The following is an 18,853-nucleotide window of genomic DNA, read 5'->3' as shown; positions in this document are numbered from 1 at the left end:
GGTTCTAGAAGAAAGGGAAAGCCGCATCTCTTCCCTCAGATTCATGTGTGTTCATGAATCTAACCTCCCGATCCACTCTGTGTCTTTGTGGACAGGAAGAGAAGAAGATTGTCAGGAGACCCCGGGATGGGATAAAAAGCAAACCAGTATTATGGCCTCCTGGTTGTTTCCAGTGGTTATGATGCATGAGTTTGCTGTGGGTTCCCAAGGAGACAGATGACCCTGAGCCAGTTTTCCCCGGTAGGGTGCAGGCAGGGCGAGGACACAGCAGCAGAGAGGTTGGGGGGATACAGCAGGGGGCACAGCTGTGGGGGTAGAGAAAGAATCAAGCCCGAGTATTTTCCCTGGTAAATACACTAGACAGTAGGGTGCCCTCACTTGTGAATGTCCTGGAAAATCACAAGGGTGCCCCACAGGGAGCCACTTGCCCCTCGAGGGAATTCAAGGTTAGCTCCTGTTGGCAATGAGGAGGCTACAGCGACACCGTGAAAGCCAGTGATGTCAGAGTTTGACCATCTCTCCTCATCTCTATCCCCTTCCTACGTGGCCCAGAGAGATGGTGATCCAGAAGCAGGAGGGGGAAGAAACCTTGCAGAAATTGACCACATTTGCTTCCCCCTGGTAGGTCCCACGAGCCACAAAGGGGCGGAGGAAAACACTAAACAGGTTAAGTGTGAAATGGAGTTGCAAGTGGACTCGAATGGACTTTTGAGACCAAGAATAACTCAAACCTATGAGATGCGTCCGTGATGACGCCACCAGGAGGAGTTCAGTGCTACATGGTTGAGAACGGCCACTGGAGAAGGATAACACCATGACATGTTGGAATCTGCCCTGATCTGAGTGTTTGTGTTCCTCCCAATTTCTGATGTTGAAATCCTAAACCCCAGAAAGTAACAAATAGCAGCAGTAAGTGGGGCCTCTGGGAGGTGTTAAGTCATGAGGCTGGAGTCCTCATAATGGTATTAGTGCTCTTCTAAAAGAGACCCCGCAGGGCTCCCTGGCTCCTTCCACCACATGGGGACACAGGGAGAAGTCTGTGACTTCCCTGCCATGGCCTCCCCTGGCCAGGATGTAGAAAAATATTTCTGCTGGTTGTAAGTCTGTGATGTCTTGTTATAGCGGCTCAAATCTACGAATACGGTAGCCTACCAAGTTTTAGACGGCTCGGTAAGCCTCATACTGTGAGGGCACATCACAGCTTCATGGTGCTTACATTGTCTGTTCAAACATGGTGTGTGGCTGACTTTCAGAGAGTCCTGAGAGTTCCCTCTTTCTGGTAGCAGGACCAGCAGGATGCGTAATTATCTAATTCTTTGATTCTGGTCATTTGACCTGTAATAATTTACTGTGAACCTCAAGGAAGCCGTTAACGGTCTTGTTTCTAATGGTAGCTTCTGCTATTTGTGACAAATTTTAACAGGAACTGTTCAATGGTGGTGATGGATCTTCTTTGGATTCTCTACTAAATGAAAATGAGACACTTTGACGAATTGCTTTTTTTGATTTTGACGTCTCGGAGGAGTCCGTTTTTATTTTTTAAGATGAGACCCATTACACCCGTGCATGCATTAAAAAGCTATAACACTAAGAGGAGCTTGCTGCGGGACGGATCATTAGGGACCCTTCCAGAAATGGATGGGACGGATACGGGCTTAGCAGTTGCTGTCGTAGACAATTCGGCACTTCAGAAGCTTGAGATAACTGTCAATCTTATGTGAATCCCTGCGTAGGCAGTGGAGCAGGTTATAAAAAGCAAAGAGGCGAGAGTCTTCATCAGCCATCTGCAGGGACGGGAGTCCGGACCAGACGGAGTAGACCTCGTTTTCTCTGACTCCGGGATGAACCTAGTCACCAAAAAGATAGCAACTTAGTATTACTAGTAGTCGCTTGTCTGCGTTCCTTCCCATTGTCAAACGAAGATTTGGGGAAGAGGCATGAGCGTCAATGCTCTCTAGAGGGAGGGGTAGATTACTGAGCTGGTGTATCAGAGTTCTGTTAATAGCCTGAGCAGTAGAAGCCGAATTCAGATGTAGGTTTTCTAACATGGATGTGATCACAGATGAAGCATATCTGCCCAGGAGTAAAGAGAGAGAGAACCACAAAGCTGGTGTATGTATATTGAGAGAGATTTAGTCGCAGTGGAGTTGCACCCTGCGTATATATGAGTGTGACCGAGGGACAGTGGAGGGGTGGCTTCAGATCTCTTCCTTGAGGACATCTTTCGTGTCCTGAACCTTGTGTCTCGTGTGTTCTTTGTTCCAGATTTCTTCTGATACGTCACCATAATTACATTTATCTATTTCCCGCTTCACACCGATTCTCGTCTCCGTGTAGCGTATGGATGACAGACCTCAGAAATGATAGGGATGGCACCTGATGCCTTAAGGTGCAGGGCATCTAGTGCTGACTGTCCCTAAGAGGATCTGCTGAAATAGGAGACAGTCACAGTCCACCCGGGACCGATAACCCCCAAATGTCTATAAGTAGTAGCCGTTTGCTTTTGAGGTCTCTTGGGGGGGACATGCTGTGGAAGGTGCCCGCGAGAAAGAGTGAGGGTGCCAGCAGCACGCCCTTTGAGGGCAGGGGTCAGTGGTAGGCTGGGGAGCCTGACAGTGATAACAAAAAGACTGGAGGGACGTCAGGGTGGGGCCCCATGGTGCCTGCTCCCCGGGCCGCTGCAAGCCGAGAATGCCCCGAGGACCCGGAGACCGAGTTGCCTGCTTGGCCACCAGGCAGGCTTGAGAGCTGCTGGGTACAAATGCAGGATAACCGTAGACCCTGATCTGCTGAACCGTCACCTGCAGAGTAAGGCTATTTCCAAGCTGGGATTCTCTCCTGGAATTTAAAGTGTGTGTGCAGCGTGTAGTGTATGCTTGTGTTGCCTTGCGTCTTAGGTTTAATTTTGGTGCTTGGGCTCTAAGACGAAATCCACCATGCAGGGGACAATGATATGCCTAAGAATAAATAAGTCATTAAACCGAAGTGTTCTAGAACAGTGTAGTGACTTCAGAAAGTAATGAAGCAAATAATTTGAAAACCCAGGTGTTTATTTCATGTCTCAAGGTGGAAATGTGCTGTAGGCTTCGCCCTGGAAACTGACAAAAAGGACACATGATGACGTGTACTTTGTACAAAACAAGGGACGTAGAAAATCACTCCTGTTATTCTTAAAGTCCTGTCTTTTTCTTTAGATGACGCTGTCTGAGAACTTCATAAAGCTGTTCGGATGTTAACTCATTCGTGTTGAAAACATCCCATCTGATTGGAGATCTATATTGCAAATACTAACTCCATGTAAATTTGACATTAGTAGAGGAGATGAAATGCATGAGTTTTAATTTTGGGGCCCCCAATGGGCTCTGATTTTGAAGCCCCTCCCCCACCCCAGCCCCAAATTTAGGAAGAGACAACTTTCTGCAAGTTACAAAACGAAGAAAATGCCAGAAAAGAAACACTCCTGTCTTTTGTGACCCACGGAAATCTAGTACTCGTGAGGCAGCATTGATGCCCTGACCCCATCTTTTCAGTCTCCTCTCTGTGACAAATATGTGCAGCGGGGTGGGGCTGGGGTAGTGGCACGAAACACCATCTAATCTGATTTTGATTTTCTCTTTTCTCCCTTCCCTTTGTCCTCCTTTGGGGCGGGGAGAAAAGAGAAAGAACCCAACCGGAATTTCAGTAGCAGGTGTCCTGGGATACTTTGAAGAACATGTTTATCTTGCAGATTCTGTTCTCTATAGGTTTCTTCTCCTGGGACATATTGTAAACCCTGGTGCCCAGGACGAGGAAAGCCTTTGGTGGATTCCTGTGTTGTGTGTGTGGGGGGGGGGGAGGCTTCACCTGTCAGATATCACGGTAGCATCCTAAGGTTCACTAACAATAGAATCTGCCAGCATGAATTACTAGAGTCTTGCTTTATTTCATAGCCGTCTAAGATAGAAAGTGCCTCAACTTTGGTCTTGCCCAGTGAGGTATTCAGAACTCACTTCCCACCATGGAGGTCACCTCTTTCATTAGTGAGAAAAACAAGCTCCGGGAGGCTGCTCACCTGGTGCACTATCTTCTCCATGCCCTCTAGAAGCCTCCTGTTTTGCTCCTCGATCTCAATGGCTCTGGACAGAATAGCATCGGGGGCTTCGTGCAGTCCTCGCACTTCCGTGACGAGGTGATACAGGGGGTCATTCCAGGACCGCAACACTCTGAGTATCACGTTCAGAAGGTCTTCGTGCTAAGCGACCACATGAAACAATCGCATTAAATAAATCATAACACAGTGGGTTTGGTTAGCTTGTGATTTCTGCTCCCAGAGGCTGCCCCGAATTATCTCTTTGTTCTTCGTGTGTGCGCGGAAAATATTTTGTAGGTGCTTCAAGTTGTAAACATAAAAAGCTGAAGCTATTGGCTTAAACTTTGTTAAAATTAGAAAACAATCTGGCTGATTTGAATAACTGCTTCATCTAATGAGGCTTCTAGTTTATAGCATGAAAGATTTTGTTTTCCCTCGGAAATTCTACCATCCGCCCACTCAGTGAGTTCTTTTATGTTTGACAGCTTTGCTGGTCCCAAAAGAGGTTTGCTGGAACTCGGTACGCACCTGCACTACCTGACTCAGGAAAGACGGATTCCACCAGTGTCCATGACAGAGGGCCCAAGTCAGTTTCATCCAGCGACTCATTCATACGAATGACTCAAATCATTCTTTAATGTATTCGTTTGTGATTTGTAATTTTTACTCCATGATATCAGATCAAAGAGCAAAGAAGACAGGGCATTCGTACATATGCTGTCCTCAATCTAGACCAACCCCTGTCCCTCTACTGCTACCAGAACAGTCTCTTCTGTTGACCTGCTCAGGTGAATAACAGGGTGTATGCCAGCTGTAGTCTGCAACGGAAGTCAAGGGACGGTTGCCCCCTGTGGATCCCACAGGAGAGCCTTAGGAGAGGGTCGTCTCTGATAGAAAATACTTGCTTCCCTGAGGTCCATGAACTAAGCTAGTGTAAAGGAAGTGAGGAGTAGAGAAGAATCCAAGTGACAGTGCAACGGGAACATGTCCTCAGATACGAAATGGAGGGCCAGGCCACACAGGGAATGGCCGTCTGGTTTTGCTAAGGCCGTTGAAGCATCATGAGTAAGAGTGAGGGCCTAGAATCGGATGAAGCCCGGACTCACAACTTACAACTCCTGTCATTAGTCCAAATTCTGCAACCTCTCAGAGCCTCAGTTTCCTTACCTTGGCAAGTGTCCTCACAGTGCCCTGTGTTCTGGGATTGTTTTTGGTGAGGATTAAATACAGTGCATGTAAATTGCTCTGTGAAGTGCCTGGCAATGGAGTGGCCCTCAATAGATTTTAACCCCTCCTCCTTCTCCTTCACCCTTTCCTTCATTTTAAAGTTCTTTTTGAAAGTTTATTTGTCAATAGAGTGCAAACATGGGAGGGGCAGAGAGAGAGAGAGAGAGAGAGAGAGAGAGAGAAGATTCCAAGCAGGCTCCTTGCTGAGAGCAGTGCTGTCACAGGGAGGGGCTCGATCTCACGACCTGAGCCGAAATCAAGAGTCGGTCGCTTAACTGACTGAGCCACCCAGGTACCTCATCCTTCATTTTATCACCACCACCACCACCACCACCACCACCACCACCACTGTTACTGAGCTTAGAGGACAGAAAGAATGCTGGTACCATTAACAAAGCTGTGAAGAGAATCAGATTGTATTAACGGGGGTATGTGTGTGAAGATAGAACCTTATTTGAAGTCACGTTAAGACTGTGACCGTGGCAGAGAATCAGAAAGGAGAGATGACCGTGGTCAAAGAGTTGGGATGAATGACTGGGGCTTCGTATGCAGACTTCGTTGTCATCAGAACAGAGGCGATTTTTGCAGCCGTGAGAAACAATACATGACATTACAGGACAGAGGAGTCAGGGGAGAATGGAGAGGGAAGTAGGGGTCAGAGAAGTAGAAGCAGAATCAGGAGAGCTTTGAAAATCAGCAAGACATGGCTCACCTGGGACAGTGCTCAGTGTTGTTAAATGCTGCCAGTGTAGGAGCCAAGGGTATCGTGTAAAAAATACAACTGCACTTGCATTTCTTACATACCCATGATTTTGCAAACCTTCTGTTTTATGCGTGGAAGTCCAATTTGGTGCAGGCTTTCATACAATACAATACATGCAACCCTGGGTCTAAGGCATCGGTTAAAATAATGGTGTTTGCATCACCAACTTACAGATTTTTTATTTTGCTGCTACAATCTTTTTTTTTTTTTTAAGTTTATTTGTTTTAAGAGAGAGAGAGAGAGCAGGGGAGGGGAGGAGAGAGAGAATCCCACGTGGACTCCATGCTGTCAGCTTGGAGCCAACGTGGGGCTTGAACTCATGATCCCTAGGATTTTGACTTGAGCCAAAATCAAGAGTCAGAAGCTTCACCGACTGAGCCACCTAGGCACCTGCTGCTACAATCTTGAGCCAGCATTTGGGTTTCACCACTGATTCTTCAATGACATACTGTCTTATCTCTTTGATTGCTTTTCCTCCATATTTGTCTGTGTGTGCAATTAGCATTACCTACTGTGGCACTTCTAAGAACGTGTAGCATGGTATTACCAGTGCACTGCCTCAGTGGTATTGGTGAGAAACGCAGATAAAAGACTCACATGGATCTGTTGGGCTTGCTCCTTGTCCTCAGGGGTAGGGAGGGAGGAAGTGTGACAGCTGTTGATGGCCTTGGTAATGAACCCCCGGCCCTGGGCATACCTTTTATCCTGAAAGCGAGCAAGCAGATGCAATTAGTTATAGGTGTTTGGGCATCCGTTAAATGAGCCCATTACCAGAATATTAACACACTTGATGTATAATCTTTTATTTTAAATGAGAACTACATGAAAAACTGAAACCAGAGAATTGAGAAAGTCACCCTTTCTCTGTGTTTTATTTATTTTGTACGTGCATTTTTTTTTAAGTGTAACTCTTCTAGTCCCACCTTCTTTCCTTCTTTGTGATTTACTTGTTTAATTTACCCTTTCCACAAATTACTACTTGGAAAACAAACACTAAAAAATACCAAAAATATGAAGCATTAAATATCTTGTTAAGTTTCCTTTTTCTTTAGTATTTGAGCCACTGTTCTAGCGCATATATACCTATATTTTGCCATTTAGTATCTTATTTACCAGGGGTCCGAGCTAATATGCACCCCCTAATAGGCATTATTATCAAATTATAACTTTTCTTTGCCTGATACAGTAAAACCTTGGATTACGAGTAACTTGTTCTGCAAGTGTTCTGCAAGATGAGCAAACATTTCTAATGAAGTTTAACTTGATACATGAGTGATGTCTTGCAATATGAGTCGTACATGACACTGGATGTCACGTGATCACAACCAAGCCAATGGTTCTTGAAATTTGCTTTGATATACGAGTGCTTTGGATTACAAGCATGTCTCTGGAACAAATTATGCTTGCAAACCGAGGTTTTGCTGTATTTGAACCCCCACAACTATGCCTCACCATGTTCATCATAGATGCATAATACCATTTTGTTGATTGCAACCAAATGGTAAGTCAAAAAAACAGGGCATAAAATTTTAGGAAATATTAATCAATGGACCCAGAATAAAAAATACACACATGCACACGCACCTAGCTAAGACATCGACATAGAAGTAATCTCTACAAAAAGTTGTGAAAATTAAGGAGATAACTGTGAAGATGTGAAAGACAAAAGATAGCCAGTCAAAAGTGGAGGAGGAAATAAAAACCAGTGAGTGAAGAGAACTATGTGTATGTGTATGTATATATACGTATATATACAATGTATATATATATAGTATCCATGTATATATACATGTATATATTGTATACATACATACAAACATTGATCCTCATTCTTTATGGTGACCCTTTGATTTACTGAACCTCTCATATGTATACTGTCTGCTCCTTGATTGACCTAAAAGAGTTAAGATACAACTTTCAAAGTACTGTAGTAAGAAAGAGAATAATTGTTTCTGATTCTAAACCAACCCTTCTATTCTAGTTCTAAACCTATACACTGGACATCTCAAAATAACACTTTATAGCATTTTGGGGTTTCAGAAGAGCTATCATTGTTTGTTTTCCTGACATGGATTCAGCTTAGTTTAACTTTGTTCAGTTAACTCTGTTCTGGGCAATGAGACTGTCATTTATTAGATATCTAGTATGATAGGTGAAGAATGCCTAGGGAGACCTGTACCCCACAGTCAAGGACAAGAAATCAGCATGCTTTCATTTTCTCAAACTCCACCTGAAAGTGCTTTTTGCCAGGTGTTGTTATGAAGGGATGTTCCCCCCAAAATTCAGTTGAAGTCCTGACCCCCGAAGTACTATATTTGAAGATCTGGAGGTAAGGAAGGTTAAATGAAGTCATAACAGTGGAGTCCTGATCCAATAGGGATCAAGAAGAGACCCCAGGAGAATCCCCCACCTGCACCCTCTGCCACCACGAGGACAGGGAAAAGGCAAGCTGGGAAGATGTGTGCACTTCTCAGAACCTGACTGTGCTGGTGTCCTGATCTCAGACTTCCGGCCTCCAGAACTGTCAGAAAATACATTTCTGTGGCTTAAGGCACAGAACCTATGGAACCCTGTGATGGCAGTCTAACCTGGCTAATATAGGTGCTGACATTTTTTAGGAAATTTTTCTCAAGAAGAATTAAAGGAAATTTTTATTTTTTTATTTACTTTTAAATGTTTCTTTGGGTGGGGTGGGGGGAGAGCGAATCCCAAGCAGGCTCTGCACTGTCAGCACAGAGCCCGACGTGGGGCTCCATCCCATGAAGCATGAGATCCTGACCTGAGCCAAAATCAAGAGTCAGACGCTTAACTGACTGAGCCACCAGGCGCCCCTAAAGGAAATCTTAAAAGAGTTACTGTACTCTAAGACTTCTTGAGGTTTCATGAAACTGTCCCTTTCTTCTTGTTGCACATTTTGCTAACCAGTGGCTTTTTTTTTTTTTTTTTTAATCTAAAAGTTGTGTGGTTCGATCAGGCTCCTGCACCTTTCTTTCTTTTTTTTTTTTTTTTAATTTTTTTATTATTTATTTATTTTTGAGACAGAGAGAGACAGAGCATGAACAGGAGAGGGTCAGAGAGACAGGGAGACACAGAATCTGAAATAGGCTCCAGGCTCCGAGCTGTCAGCACAGAGCCCGACGCGGGGCTCGAACTCACGGACCGCGAGATCATGACCTGAGCTGAAGTCGGACGCCCAACCGACTGAGCCACCCAGGCGCCCCGCACCTTTCTTGTGTCAAGCGTAGGACAGCCCCTGCCTTCCCGGGAAGGCTCCTTCTGGGAAGAGGCAGTACTTACAAACTCGTTGAACATTTCCGAGGACAGGTTGTGGATGTAGTGAGACAGGATGACCGCGCGGTCGAACAGGTCCCGCAGGGACACCTGGCAGTTGACCGCCCCGCTGGGACAGATGGGCAGGGAGGCCACGCTCTTGCACAGGAGCAGGTCTGACAGCAGCAGCAGCAGGAACAGGAGTGACCCTGCTTACACAAAACCACGCACCGCTCTGTGGTGACCTGTGCGCCTGAGGCCATCACCGGCAACCCCGTCCCAGAAGCCTTCCCTCTCCCCGTCGCCCTTGGCACCTTCGGGTTCTGTATCAGCTGGGGCCGGGAAGAACCCACACCTTCCACCGTGTGACTCGGGGTCTATAATTATATTTGCACAGATAACATAGTTTGAGAAGCGGGTTACTCCCTGCATGTTTCTGTTGCTCCCGGGAGTGCTTCTGCACTCGCAAACATTGGGAGCTGAAATGAACTCTGAGCCGGGGTGTTTAAGTCATTCCTAGAAGTTAGTTCAACGTCTTGGGGGTTTCTGCAGATTTTTGGTAGTCGGGCTGTCTGTGAGGTTGTCATTTTTTAACTCCGTGTTGACTAATACCTGCATCTTAGACCCTGAAATAGCACACACAGCACAGTGGATCTGTTTGTTTCGCTTTCGTGACTGATGAGGCTAAACACGATGGACAACGGCTAGTATCGAGTACGAAGAGAACCTAACACGAAGCGATACGGTGGCCTCGATCTGCTAACTCACCTTAATAACCCCCGTGCACTTGCTTGACACTTTGCCAAAAGCTTTGAATTTTTTTTTTTAATTTGTGTTTCCCAGTAACCTTGTAAGAGCTTCGACCTTCATTATTATCATCAAATTACATTGATGAAGCAGAAGGCTTCGAGAGGTTAAGTGATTTTCCTCAAGTCCTATCATTAGCAGGTGGAGGGGGCTGGATGCCAGTATGATCGCTTTGACTTTGCCACGTGGCATCGCACACACCTGCGGGCTCTCAGGCTTCATCCCTGCAACTGGCCAGAGCCGCTGCCGCGATGGCTCAGGGCTTGCAAAGGTCTTTCCGTTACTTGGAAAGAACAGTACTTTGACTTTAATGCGCGCTAACATTGTTTGTTAACAGAGAATGTAACGCACCACCTTTTAGCTGCAAAATAAAAGATACAAGTGTTGTCAAGTGACTCATATAACAGACTTCTAATTTTTCAAAAAAACGTGGTATTTCCAAAAAGTTTATTTTAGGTACTTGATAGTCCTGTAACTTAGCTGAATGGATATTTTTATCTACAGGTGTAAATAAAAAGTGCTCTGCAGATAGAGAAATTGGAATACCAGTTCTCGGAAATTCATAACTTCATAGATACTATGTAACTCTGACCGCATGTATCTGTACATTTATCATCTGAAGGGTTCTCACAGTCCAAGAGGAGATAAAATAGATAAATGTTTTTGTTCTTCATTTCATAAAATGAGTTTTATGGTTGTTCCTAATTTTCTTTTTCTTGCAAATGTCAACCAAGAAAGTAAAGACGGTTAATTATTGCCAGGCTGTTTCTCTTTTTGAAATGTCATTTGGCCCAAACCCAGTTAACAGAGTATCATAAGACACAATTCTATCCTTGTCCATATTATAGTTTCTGCGTTGAAAGTTGCATCAGGCTGACTTAGGTCGGCCAAACCGCATAAGAGGCCTGAGAACCAAAAAATGCTGGTTTTTACCTTCTGAAGTTGTGATAAACTGGACCCGTAGACATTTCTGGTCTTGTTCCAGGCCAGAGTTTCTCAACATTGGCATTATTGGCGTTTTAAGATGGATGGTTCCTCGTTCTGGGGGCTGTCTGGTGCATCGCGGTACATTTAGCAGTGTCTCTGAGTTTTACTCACTAGATACCAGTAGCACCCCCATTCCAAATTAAGACAACCCAAAACCTCTCCAGACTTTAGCCACATGTCTCCAGAAGAAGGAGGATTTCCAGTTGAGAACCAGCGTTCTGTTCCATTGCCCCAGTACAGTTGCTTTCTAGAGCAATGACTAGCCCTTCTAAACTCTGTAAACCTGAAACCTCTTGCTAAGAGAATACTAGCTCAGATTTCGAATTAGTGCCACCCCCCAAGAGAGTTGATAATCCAACAGCTCAGCGAGCTGTTGCACATACCTTTCAGCGACCACCCCTTGTTGTCCATGTTGGTGATGCTTTCGAGAAACACACTTCGCCAGAGAAGATCTGGTAGTCCAACGGCTTTCTCATTCCCAGATGTTGGCTTTATAAGCCTTTGACATCTTCATGAATATATTTAATCAGGCATTCCCTTCCCTGTACCAGTCATCTATTTCCGTCATTGAGATTACCCCCATAATTTCAAACATCAAATGGTATTTTATGTCTTATTCATATTCAGGAAGACATACTGGCCAGAAGTGAACATTCTAGGAAGGATTGTGATTAATTAGAGCAAAAGGAAATGAGAGAAACAATGAAGATGAACTCTGGAGACTATTTTGGGTTAAAGGGCCCGTGCAGCTACAGAAGTTGTACTTTACAGGAGTCACGAATGATCAAGTTTACCTTGACTTCTCTGCAGTCTCTTGAATCTACATTGTATTTCACTTAGGTGTCTCGTGTGTTATCGAAGGGTATTCTTTTTTCCCCAGTTTGAAATTGCTAGGTGAAGTCAAGATTTCAAAACTTATACAGGAAATATCAGGAGTGAGAAAACAGGACATTGGATCCCCCGTGATGCTCTCATCATTTGTGCCCTCCTATTTTTCTTGTTTTTACACAGTGTGTGTTGTCCTTTTTAAAATGACATATGTGTATGTTTTAACTGGGTATTTTCATCTGTTTATTTCTTTTGACTCCAACATATAAATAAATGTAGATTGTCATCCCCAGTTTACAGATGAAAAAAAAAGGCGGGAAAAAAGGCGAGATTCATTGTCAAGAATATAGAAGTAATTAGTCACGACAGATGCTGGAAGGATGGTTGCTTCGTGAGGAATCAGGGATATAAAGAAGCCTTGGAAATGAATCATTTAGCAAATACGGTCACGCATGAACAAGAAATCACCCCTGACCCCACTGGGAATTTATTCTGGGGAAGCAACATAGTGGTTTTCAAGGATGGACACACACACACACACACACACACACACCCACACCCACACACACACACACACACACACACACACACCCTGGTGTATAATGCAATAGAAGAAAATTCTAGGCAATAATTTGCACTCTCCTCAAGGATGGGGTGGAAAAATGATGACTGGTTTATAATTACTTTATTTCTCTGACTCAGCTCCCCTCTAGGGCCAACATGACAAAAATTCATCTTTCATGGGCTCAAACGTTCCATCCGCCTCTTAGAGATTTCCTAAATGAAATGATTTTAATGAATAAGAACTGGGTTGTTGATGACTTTCTCTAATTTTTAAGTCCTTGCATGTAAATCAGCCTGTGCCCTTCCCTTAGCTTTCATCTCACTGTGTGTCTCTCCTAGGAAATCGACAGGTGAGGTAATTTTTAAAATAATCCCTTTTTATAGCATTTACTTTTTCCATAGTTGCTCCTGCCACATTTATGTGATAGCAGTTTTCCAAGCGCTCTTATGGAGACCCAGCAATCTTGACAAGGAGTAACGTCACTTAAAAACTATCTTCCTAATTGCCTTAGCTGAAGCAATACTAGATTCTGAATCCTACTCATCAAGTGTGATGATGTATAGACTCTATCAGTCCAAAGCTGGGGCAGGATTCCATTCACTAAGGAGGAGGTATCCATTTCCCCCCCCACAGACAGTGAAATTCGGAATTATTAAGAGAGCGGTGCCTTGTGGTAGAGAAATGAATGCTACCCTACATTCCCCTCTTCTTCTAGAAACTTAAGAGTAGGGAATCTTCCATAAGAACTGACACCGTAATGTTCAAGTTTAAAGGTGTTGGGACTTTTGTACATAGCCAGGAAAAGAGCAATCTAAGAAGACCTGAGTTGTGTTCATTCTGGGCGGCCAATTGATTCACTTGACTCCAAAGAGAAGGATGTTTCTCTGTAAACTCTCATTTGCTTCTTTGCTGCCTCACCGCCCCATGTTTCCTGTTAATGGGATATTGCAGTATCTAAAGAACGTAAAAGGCGTATTTTATGCACAAAGTCATAGTTGTCCTGTTTTTCTGCTATATATGTCACCCGCTTTCACCGTAATGTGGCTCTTTTAAAGATCTTTCTCAGGGGCGCCTGGGTGGCGCAGTCGGTTAAGCGTCCGACTTCAGCCAGGTCACGATCTCGCGGTCCAGGAGTTCGAGCCCCGCGTCAGGCTCTGGGCTGATGGCTCGGAGCCTGGAGCCTGCTTCCGATTCTGTGTCTCCCTCTCTCTCTCTGCCCCTCCCCCGTTCATGCTCTGTCTCTCTCTGTCCCAAAAATAAATAAACGTTGGAAAAAAAAAATTTAAAGATCTTTCTCTTTACCAGACCCTGCCCTTAACTTAGAGCTATAAAGACATTCACCAAGAATAACCTTGTCTGGTGTTATTTACAAAAATTCATGTGTTTGCCATAAGCTGGGAGCTGATGATTGATTTCTGTCAAGTGGCTGAATAAATGGCTGAGATGATGTTAAAGTCACCATGAGGGTTTTAGTACCTGAAACGAATGAACAATTTTGTCATCTTGCCTGAATGATTCTGATTTTTAACATTAAGTAACATAAGGTGTCTTTTCCTTACTAATCAGAAATGGAGCTTGTATTTCGTACTGTCTTTTGTTTCTCTGTTTTTAAGTTTGGAATAATACTGTTCTTCTCGTCTCATGTATGATGCAAAAATATTTAAAATAGTTCACAAAACTTGAAAGGTGTCTACTGCAGGGTATCAGAGGGAATACTAAAAAGCAAAAGAAATTAAGTTTAAAAATCATCAGATTAGTGGATCACACTGATATTTCAATTTATATTAGTCATGAATTGCCTCTTATTAATAAAGTGAAATTTGCAGATGATAAAAAGCGTATTGTTTATAAATTGAAGAATTCCCCATACCTGTCTTCCAAAACTTGGAATAAAAGAGCAGATGGGATATGTGTTGTTTTCTTTGATATAAAATAACAGAAAATGTGAAGAGCACATTGGAAAAAGGATCAATCACAATGGTGCTTTCTTGAATTGCACCGTTTTCAAGATAAACCAAAGTACTGATTTCCTTACATCCTCTGTTTACATTAACTTCGTGCATACTAAGATGTACATTTTCCCCCAAAGTGCTTGTATTTAATGCCTCTCTCTGCCAGGGCTTTGCAGGTTATCAGCTTCCTTAAGTAACTCCAGAACCCAAGCTCTTAATCTGTAGCAGTGTCTTGAGGGAATTTGTTCCTTAATTTTTTTTTTAACATTTATTTATTTTTGAGACAGAGACAGAGCATGAACGGGGGAGGGGCAGAGAGAGAGGGAGACACAGAATTGGAAGCAGGCTCCAGGCTCTGAGCCATCAGCACAGAGCCCGATGCGGGGCTCGAACTCACAGACCGCGAGATCGTGACCTGAGCTGAAGTCGGACGCTTAACCGACTGAGCCACCCAGGCGCCCCGTGAATTTGCTCCTTAAACAAAAAAGCCATAATGGAAGCATTTGGAAATTTCTCCTGTAATTTCTTTTCACCAACACAATATTCACGTCCTCTGATCTAATTCTCCGAGTTCTCTGTGTCAGTTTATCCTATGACCTTCTTGTCACACATGTGTTCTGAGCGACCTGTACCTTTGGACAAATTTTAATGAGTGGTATATGACAATGCCAGATCTAAGGACGATGTGTCTGGAGACTTCACAGATTCACTCTTGAAGATGACACTTTTTTTTCAAGCTAAAAGCATCAAATATTGGCTGTACGCTAATGCTAAGTGAGGCAGGTAAAAACTTTTCTTAGGAAAGATTCTTTATGCTCTGCTATTACACGTGTGTATCTGTGTGTATATTTTCTGTCTAATGGGAAGTTGATCTGAACCATGCCCACTTTCAGAGAGATCTAGATCTATATATAGATATGGACACACGCAGAGAGTCCTTGTCTAATAGGATGTGGGACTCTGAGCCATTGCTACTTCCAGGGATAATTTTAAACTTTATAATTAGCACGGGCACCACCAACAGAACAGAAGGCTATAGCAGTAGGCCAGGGTCCCGGAGGCCTGTCTGTACTCCCTGACAGGCATTAATTCTTTCATCGTTCAATGTGGTGCTATTGTCAGGCTCCTTGGGGAGGGACTGGGGCCGTCAAGAGAGGTCAGGGCACATGGGATCAGGGCGCCAAATCTGCACCCATCCGAAGAGAAGCATTTCGATAGTGTCACACCTCATAGGGCTACACCTGTGCTGACGGTTATCATCTCTGCCTTCTTCTGTGGTTGGTCTTTTTCTGTGCATTGAAAGAATTCAGACTGAGAAGTAGGGCAGGTTCTTCGCAGGATATAATATACTTCACTTCTCGTCTGTCTCCCCATCATCCTGTAATACATTTTTCTATGGGGATTTGCCTAAAATACCTTACCTGGGACATGTCCCTCTTTTTTATTTCTTATTCATTCATTAAATGCAAAATGTATTACTAGCATAATACATCCTTTGGTACCCAGGGATTAACCGAAGGGACATTTGGCAAAACTGTCATCTGGCATTGAAATATAAATAATATGAATTGATGGGATGCTCTGTATACACGCAAACACATGCATACGCTTACTTTAAAGTCTCTTTATATATGTCTATATGTGCACTCTACATATAGTTACTAGCACGTATATACATATAAATACGTATATATAGAAGTATGCATATATGCACTTTTAAATTATAGGGGAAAGTAAAGGTAAATGGTAATTATGAAGATTTCTGAGATACGGGGGTCAGAGAATATTAGCTCTGCCCAATTCTAATGAAATGGGCAAAAAAGTAAGCTTGAAAAATCTGGCAATATTACCCCTCCTGTCAAAGGTGAAGGGAAATGTGAGCATGCTATGTTCTTCATGGCTCAGAGTGGAGAATCAACAGGCAAAATCAAGCTAATTTTTTAAAATAGGAAAGGTGTCAACAGATGATACAAAGTTATCATGACAACCACTAAAAATAGGGAACACAGAAACCTTCTAACTCAGAAAAAGGAAATATCACACAGAAGCAGGGACACACACATGCATGCACACGAAATAAGTCCTTCCATTTAACAAAAGGTAGGAAGCATAGGGAACATGAGCACATACACACACACACACACACACACACACACACACAATTAGAGGTCAGAATAAGATCATCAAGATTATAATGGGACAAGTTTATTAAAATTAAAAAATGACTCAGTTTCTTTAAGGGTGGCAAATCCCAATTAGGTGCTGGATACAAGCAATATCTCTAAAACGGTCATTTTCAAAGGATGAGGAATTAAAGGCTGATTTTGCGTTCTCTTCTCCCCTCCCCTAAGGGACAGTTGTCAATGTCTGGAGACAAGTTTTGATAGTCATAACCGAAGTCGGGGGGCAATCCTGGCATCTGCTGGGCAGAGCCCAGGAATGCTGCTAAATATTATACAACACACAGCACAGCCACCAAAACCAAATATTACACCATCTAAAATGTTAGTAGCTCCAATGTGGAGAAACCCTGACTTCAAGCAAAGTGGCTAAAAAAAGTTAAAGTACCAAAAAAGCATATCAAGTAAATTCTTTAAAATTGTTGGAGTAACAAAATTACTATGAGGCCAGTTTAAAATTAAGCCAAAAATGGCAAAAGGCCATACTTGGTGATATCGTATACAGTCGACAATGGAGACCAGGCTATCAGCAATCTTTACGCGTTTCAGAGTAGGATCCAAAACATAAAGCTTAGAGTAAGAAAGCGTGAAGGGAAATTAACCAGTACACAACGGTAGGAGATCCAATGTGTGCGTGTATTTTAAACACCTACGAAACATCTGCGGTAAATGACATGATAATCAGCATGAAAATGTAAAAATGTTCCAAAAGAGTACAAAGAAAGAATATATAAGTAGTTTGATTTGTTTTGTTCTGTTTTCTCTTATCTTATTGCTCAATCAAAATAACTCCCCAAGTCCTGCTCTGTGTTGTTTCTGGGGCATTCAGCCCTGTAATTTCCCACTGGCCGTCCCATCCAGTGCCACAACTACCTGTCCTGTCCATGAAGATGATCCCAACTCTATCTTCCTTCTCTGACGTCTCTTCTGCGATGCCATTTGCCTGCCAACCATTTCAGCCTATATATCTGCAACCTAGATAGGCTGAATAATTTTTTTTTTAAAAAATCCTTAACTAGTCAGCTTTTCTCTTAAACTACTGTCTTCTCGGTCACCCACGCTTAACCTCTCGGCGTTGTGTTTATTTGGTTTTCTTTTGTCTCCTTTGACTCACACTCCGTCAGTCCCTATGTTGCAATTATTCTGCCTCAGCTTCCATAAAATTTTCTTTTCTTCTCTTTCCAGGTTATCTTGACCTGCACACTTATAAAAGCTTCTCCATTTTCTCCTGCCTATGTCCGTTTCAATTTCAATCTGTTTCTCCACCAGGAAGATTAGTCATCCTGAAGGGTAACTTCTGAACATTCTCAAATCTGTCTAAGTCATGGTATTTGAGGTCAGAGGCACTCGAGAATAAATCTAACCAAGTAGTTCGTTGCACAGGTGAGGAAAATAGTTACGCATACGTAATTACGGAGCCGGCACGCAACTCCAGATCTCTTGCTTGCCTTCCTGGTTTTATTTCTTCTTGCCTTCCGTATTCATACGTGTGCCCACTGAACTTCTTGTTCAGCTGACAGTAAGTCTTGCTGAGGAGATGCAGATGTGACCTTGAAGACACATTGAGAAACACATTACTTCAAGGAAAAATGCCAAGGCAATTGAGTTCCCAAAGAGAGGAGAGAGAAATAGAATGTTTTAAACGCTTTGGAAACATTGACGCTGTCAGATAGGATTTGAGTGCGATTCTTAATCATGTTAAAAAAAAAAAAAAGACGCACACAATACGTTTGTTAAAATACTTCTTAATGAGTTCTATCGATAAGGAATGAAAAGCTATTTTCTTTCTACTTCAATTTGGTCTTTGGTGTATCTGCCATTTTGGTCTCAAAGAATTCTTTTACTAATATGAGGCTTGCATGTGTCATAAAATCTTCATTTAACTTTTTGGCTTGTCACTTCTACATCATTAGCAGACTGAAAGTCAAAGAATTCTTGTAGATTAAAAAAATAATAAAAGGTTATCTGTCGAGACCACTTGAGAGAAGCAATATTATTATTACCATTATAGGTGATGTGGCATTTGAGTGTCTTGTCTTCTACAGGCCATTTGTATTCCTACCTTGTATGATGAACTTAACAGATGAGAAATTGGGTGTTTCTTCCAGAAAGGAGCATTAATTTCATAGAGAAAGAGGGTGACTGCAAACTATACGTTTCTGTTAATAACTGCAGAATAAGAGATTGTCTTTACTTCCAGCTATA

The 18,853-nt window shown here is 43.0% G+C and overlaps 2 protein-coding genes across 3 annotated transcripts in view; one reads left to right on the top strand and one right to left on the bottom strand.

Annotated features, from left to right (window-relative positions):
- The window catches only part of LOC123385663, a 509,548-nt gene that overhangs the window by 422,844 nt on the left and 67,851 nt on the right, over positions 1 to 18,853 (top strand). The gene's annotated exons all lie outside the window — the stretch shown is intronic.
- Positions 1,505 to 11,566, bottom strand: PRL (prolactin; the record flags this gene model as incomplete). Its single annotated transcript, NM_001043341.1, is given in 5 exon segments — positions 1,505 to 1,847; positions 4,052 to 4,231; positions 6,657 to 6,764; positions 9,357 to 9,538; positions 11,507 to 11,566. Coding segments are annotated over 5 exon segments (690 nt in total). The 3' UTR covers positions 1,505 to 1,655.

The sequence above is a fragment of the Felis catus genome, chromosome B2 (genome assembly GCF_018350175.1).
Source record: "Felis catus isolate Fca126 chromosome B2, F.catus_Fca126_mat1.0, whole genome shotgun sequence".
In the NCBI taxonomy this organism is placed as follows: domain Eukaryota; kingdom Metazoa; phylum Chordata; class Mammalia; order Carnivora; family Felidae; genus Felis; species Felis catus.
Note: the sequence above shows the minus strand (reverse complement) of the source record. Positions and strands in the feature narration are given on the sequence as shown.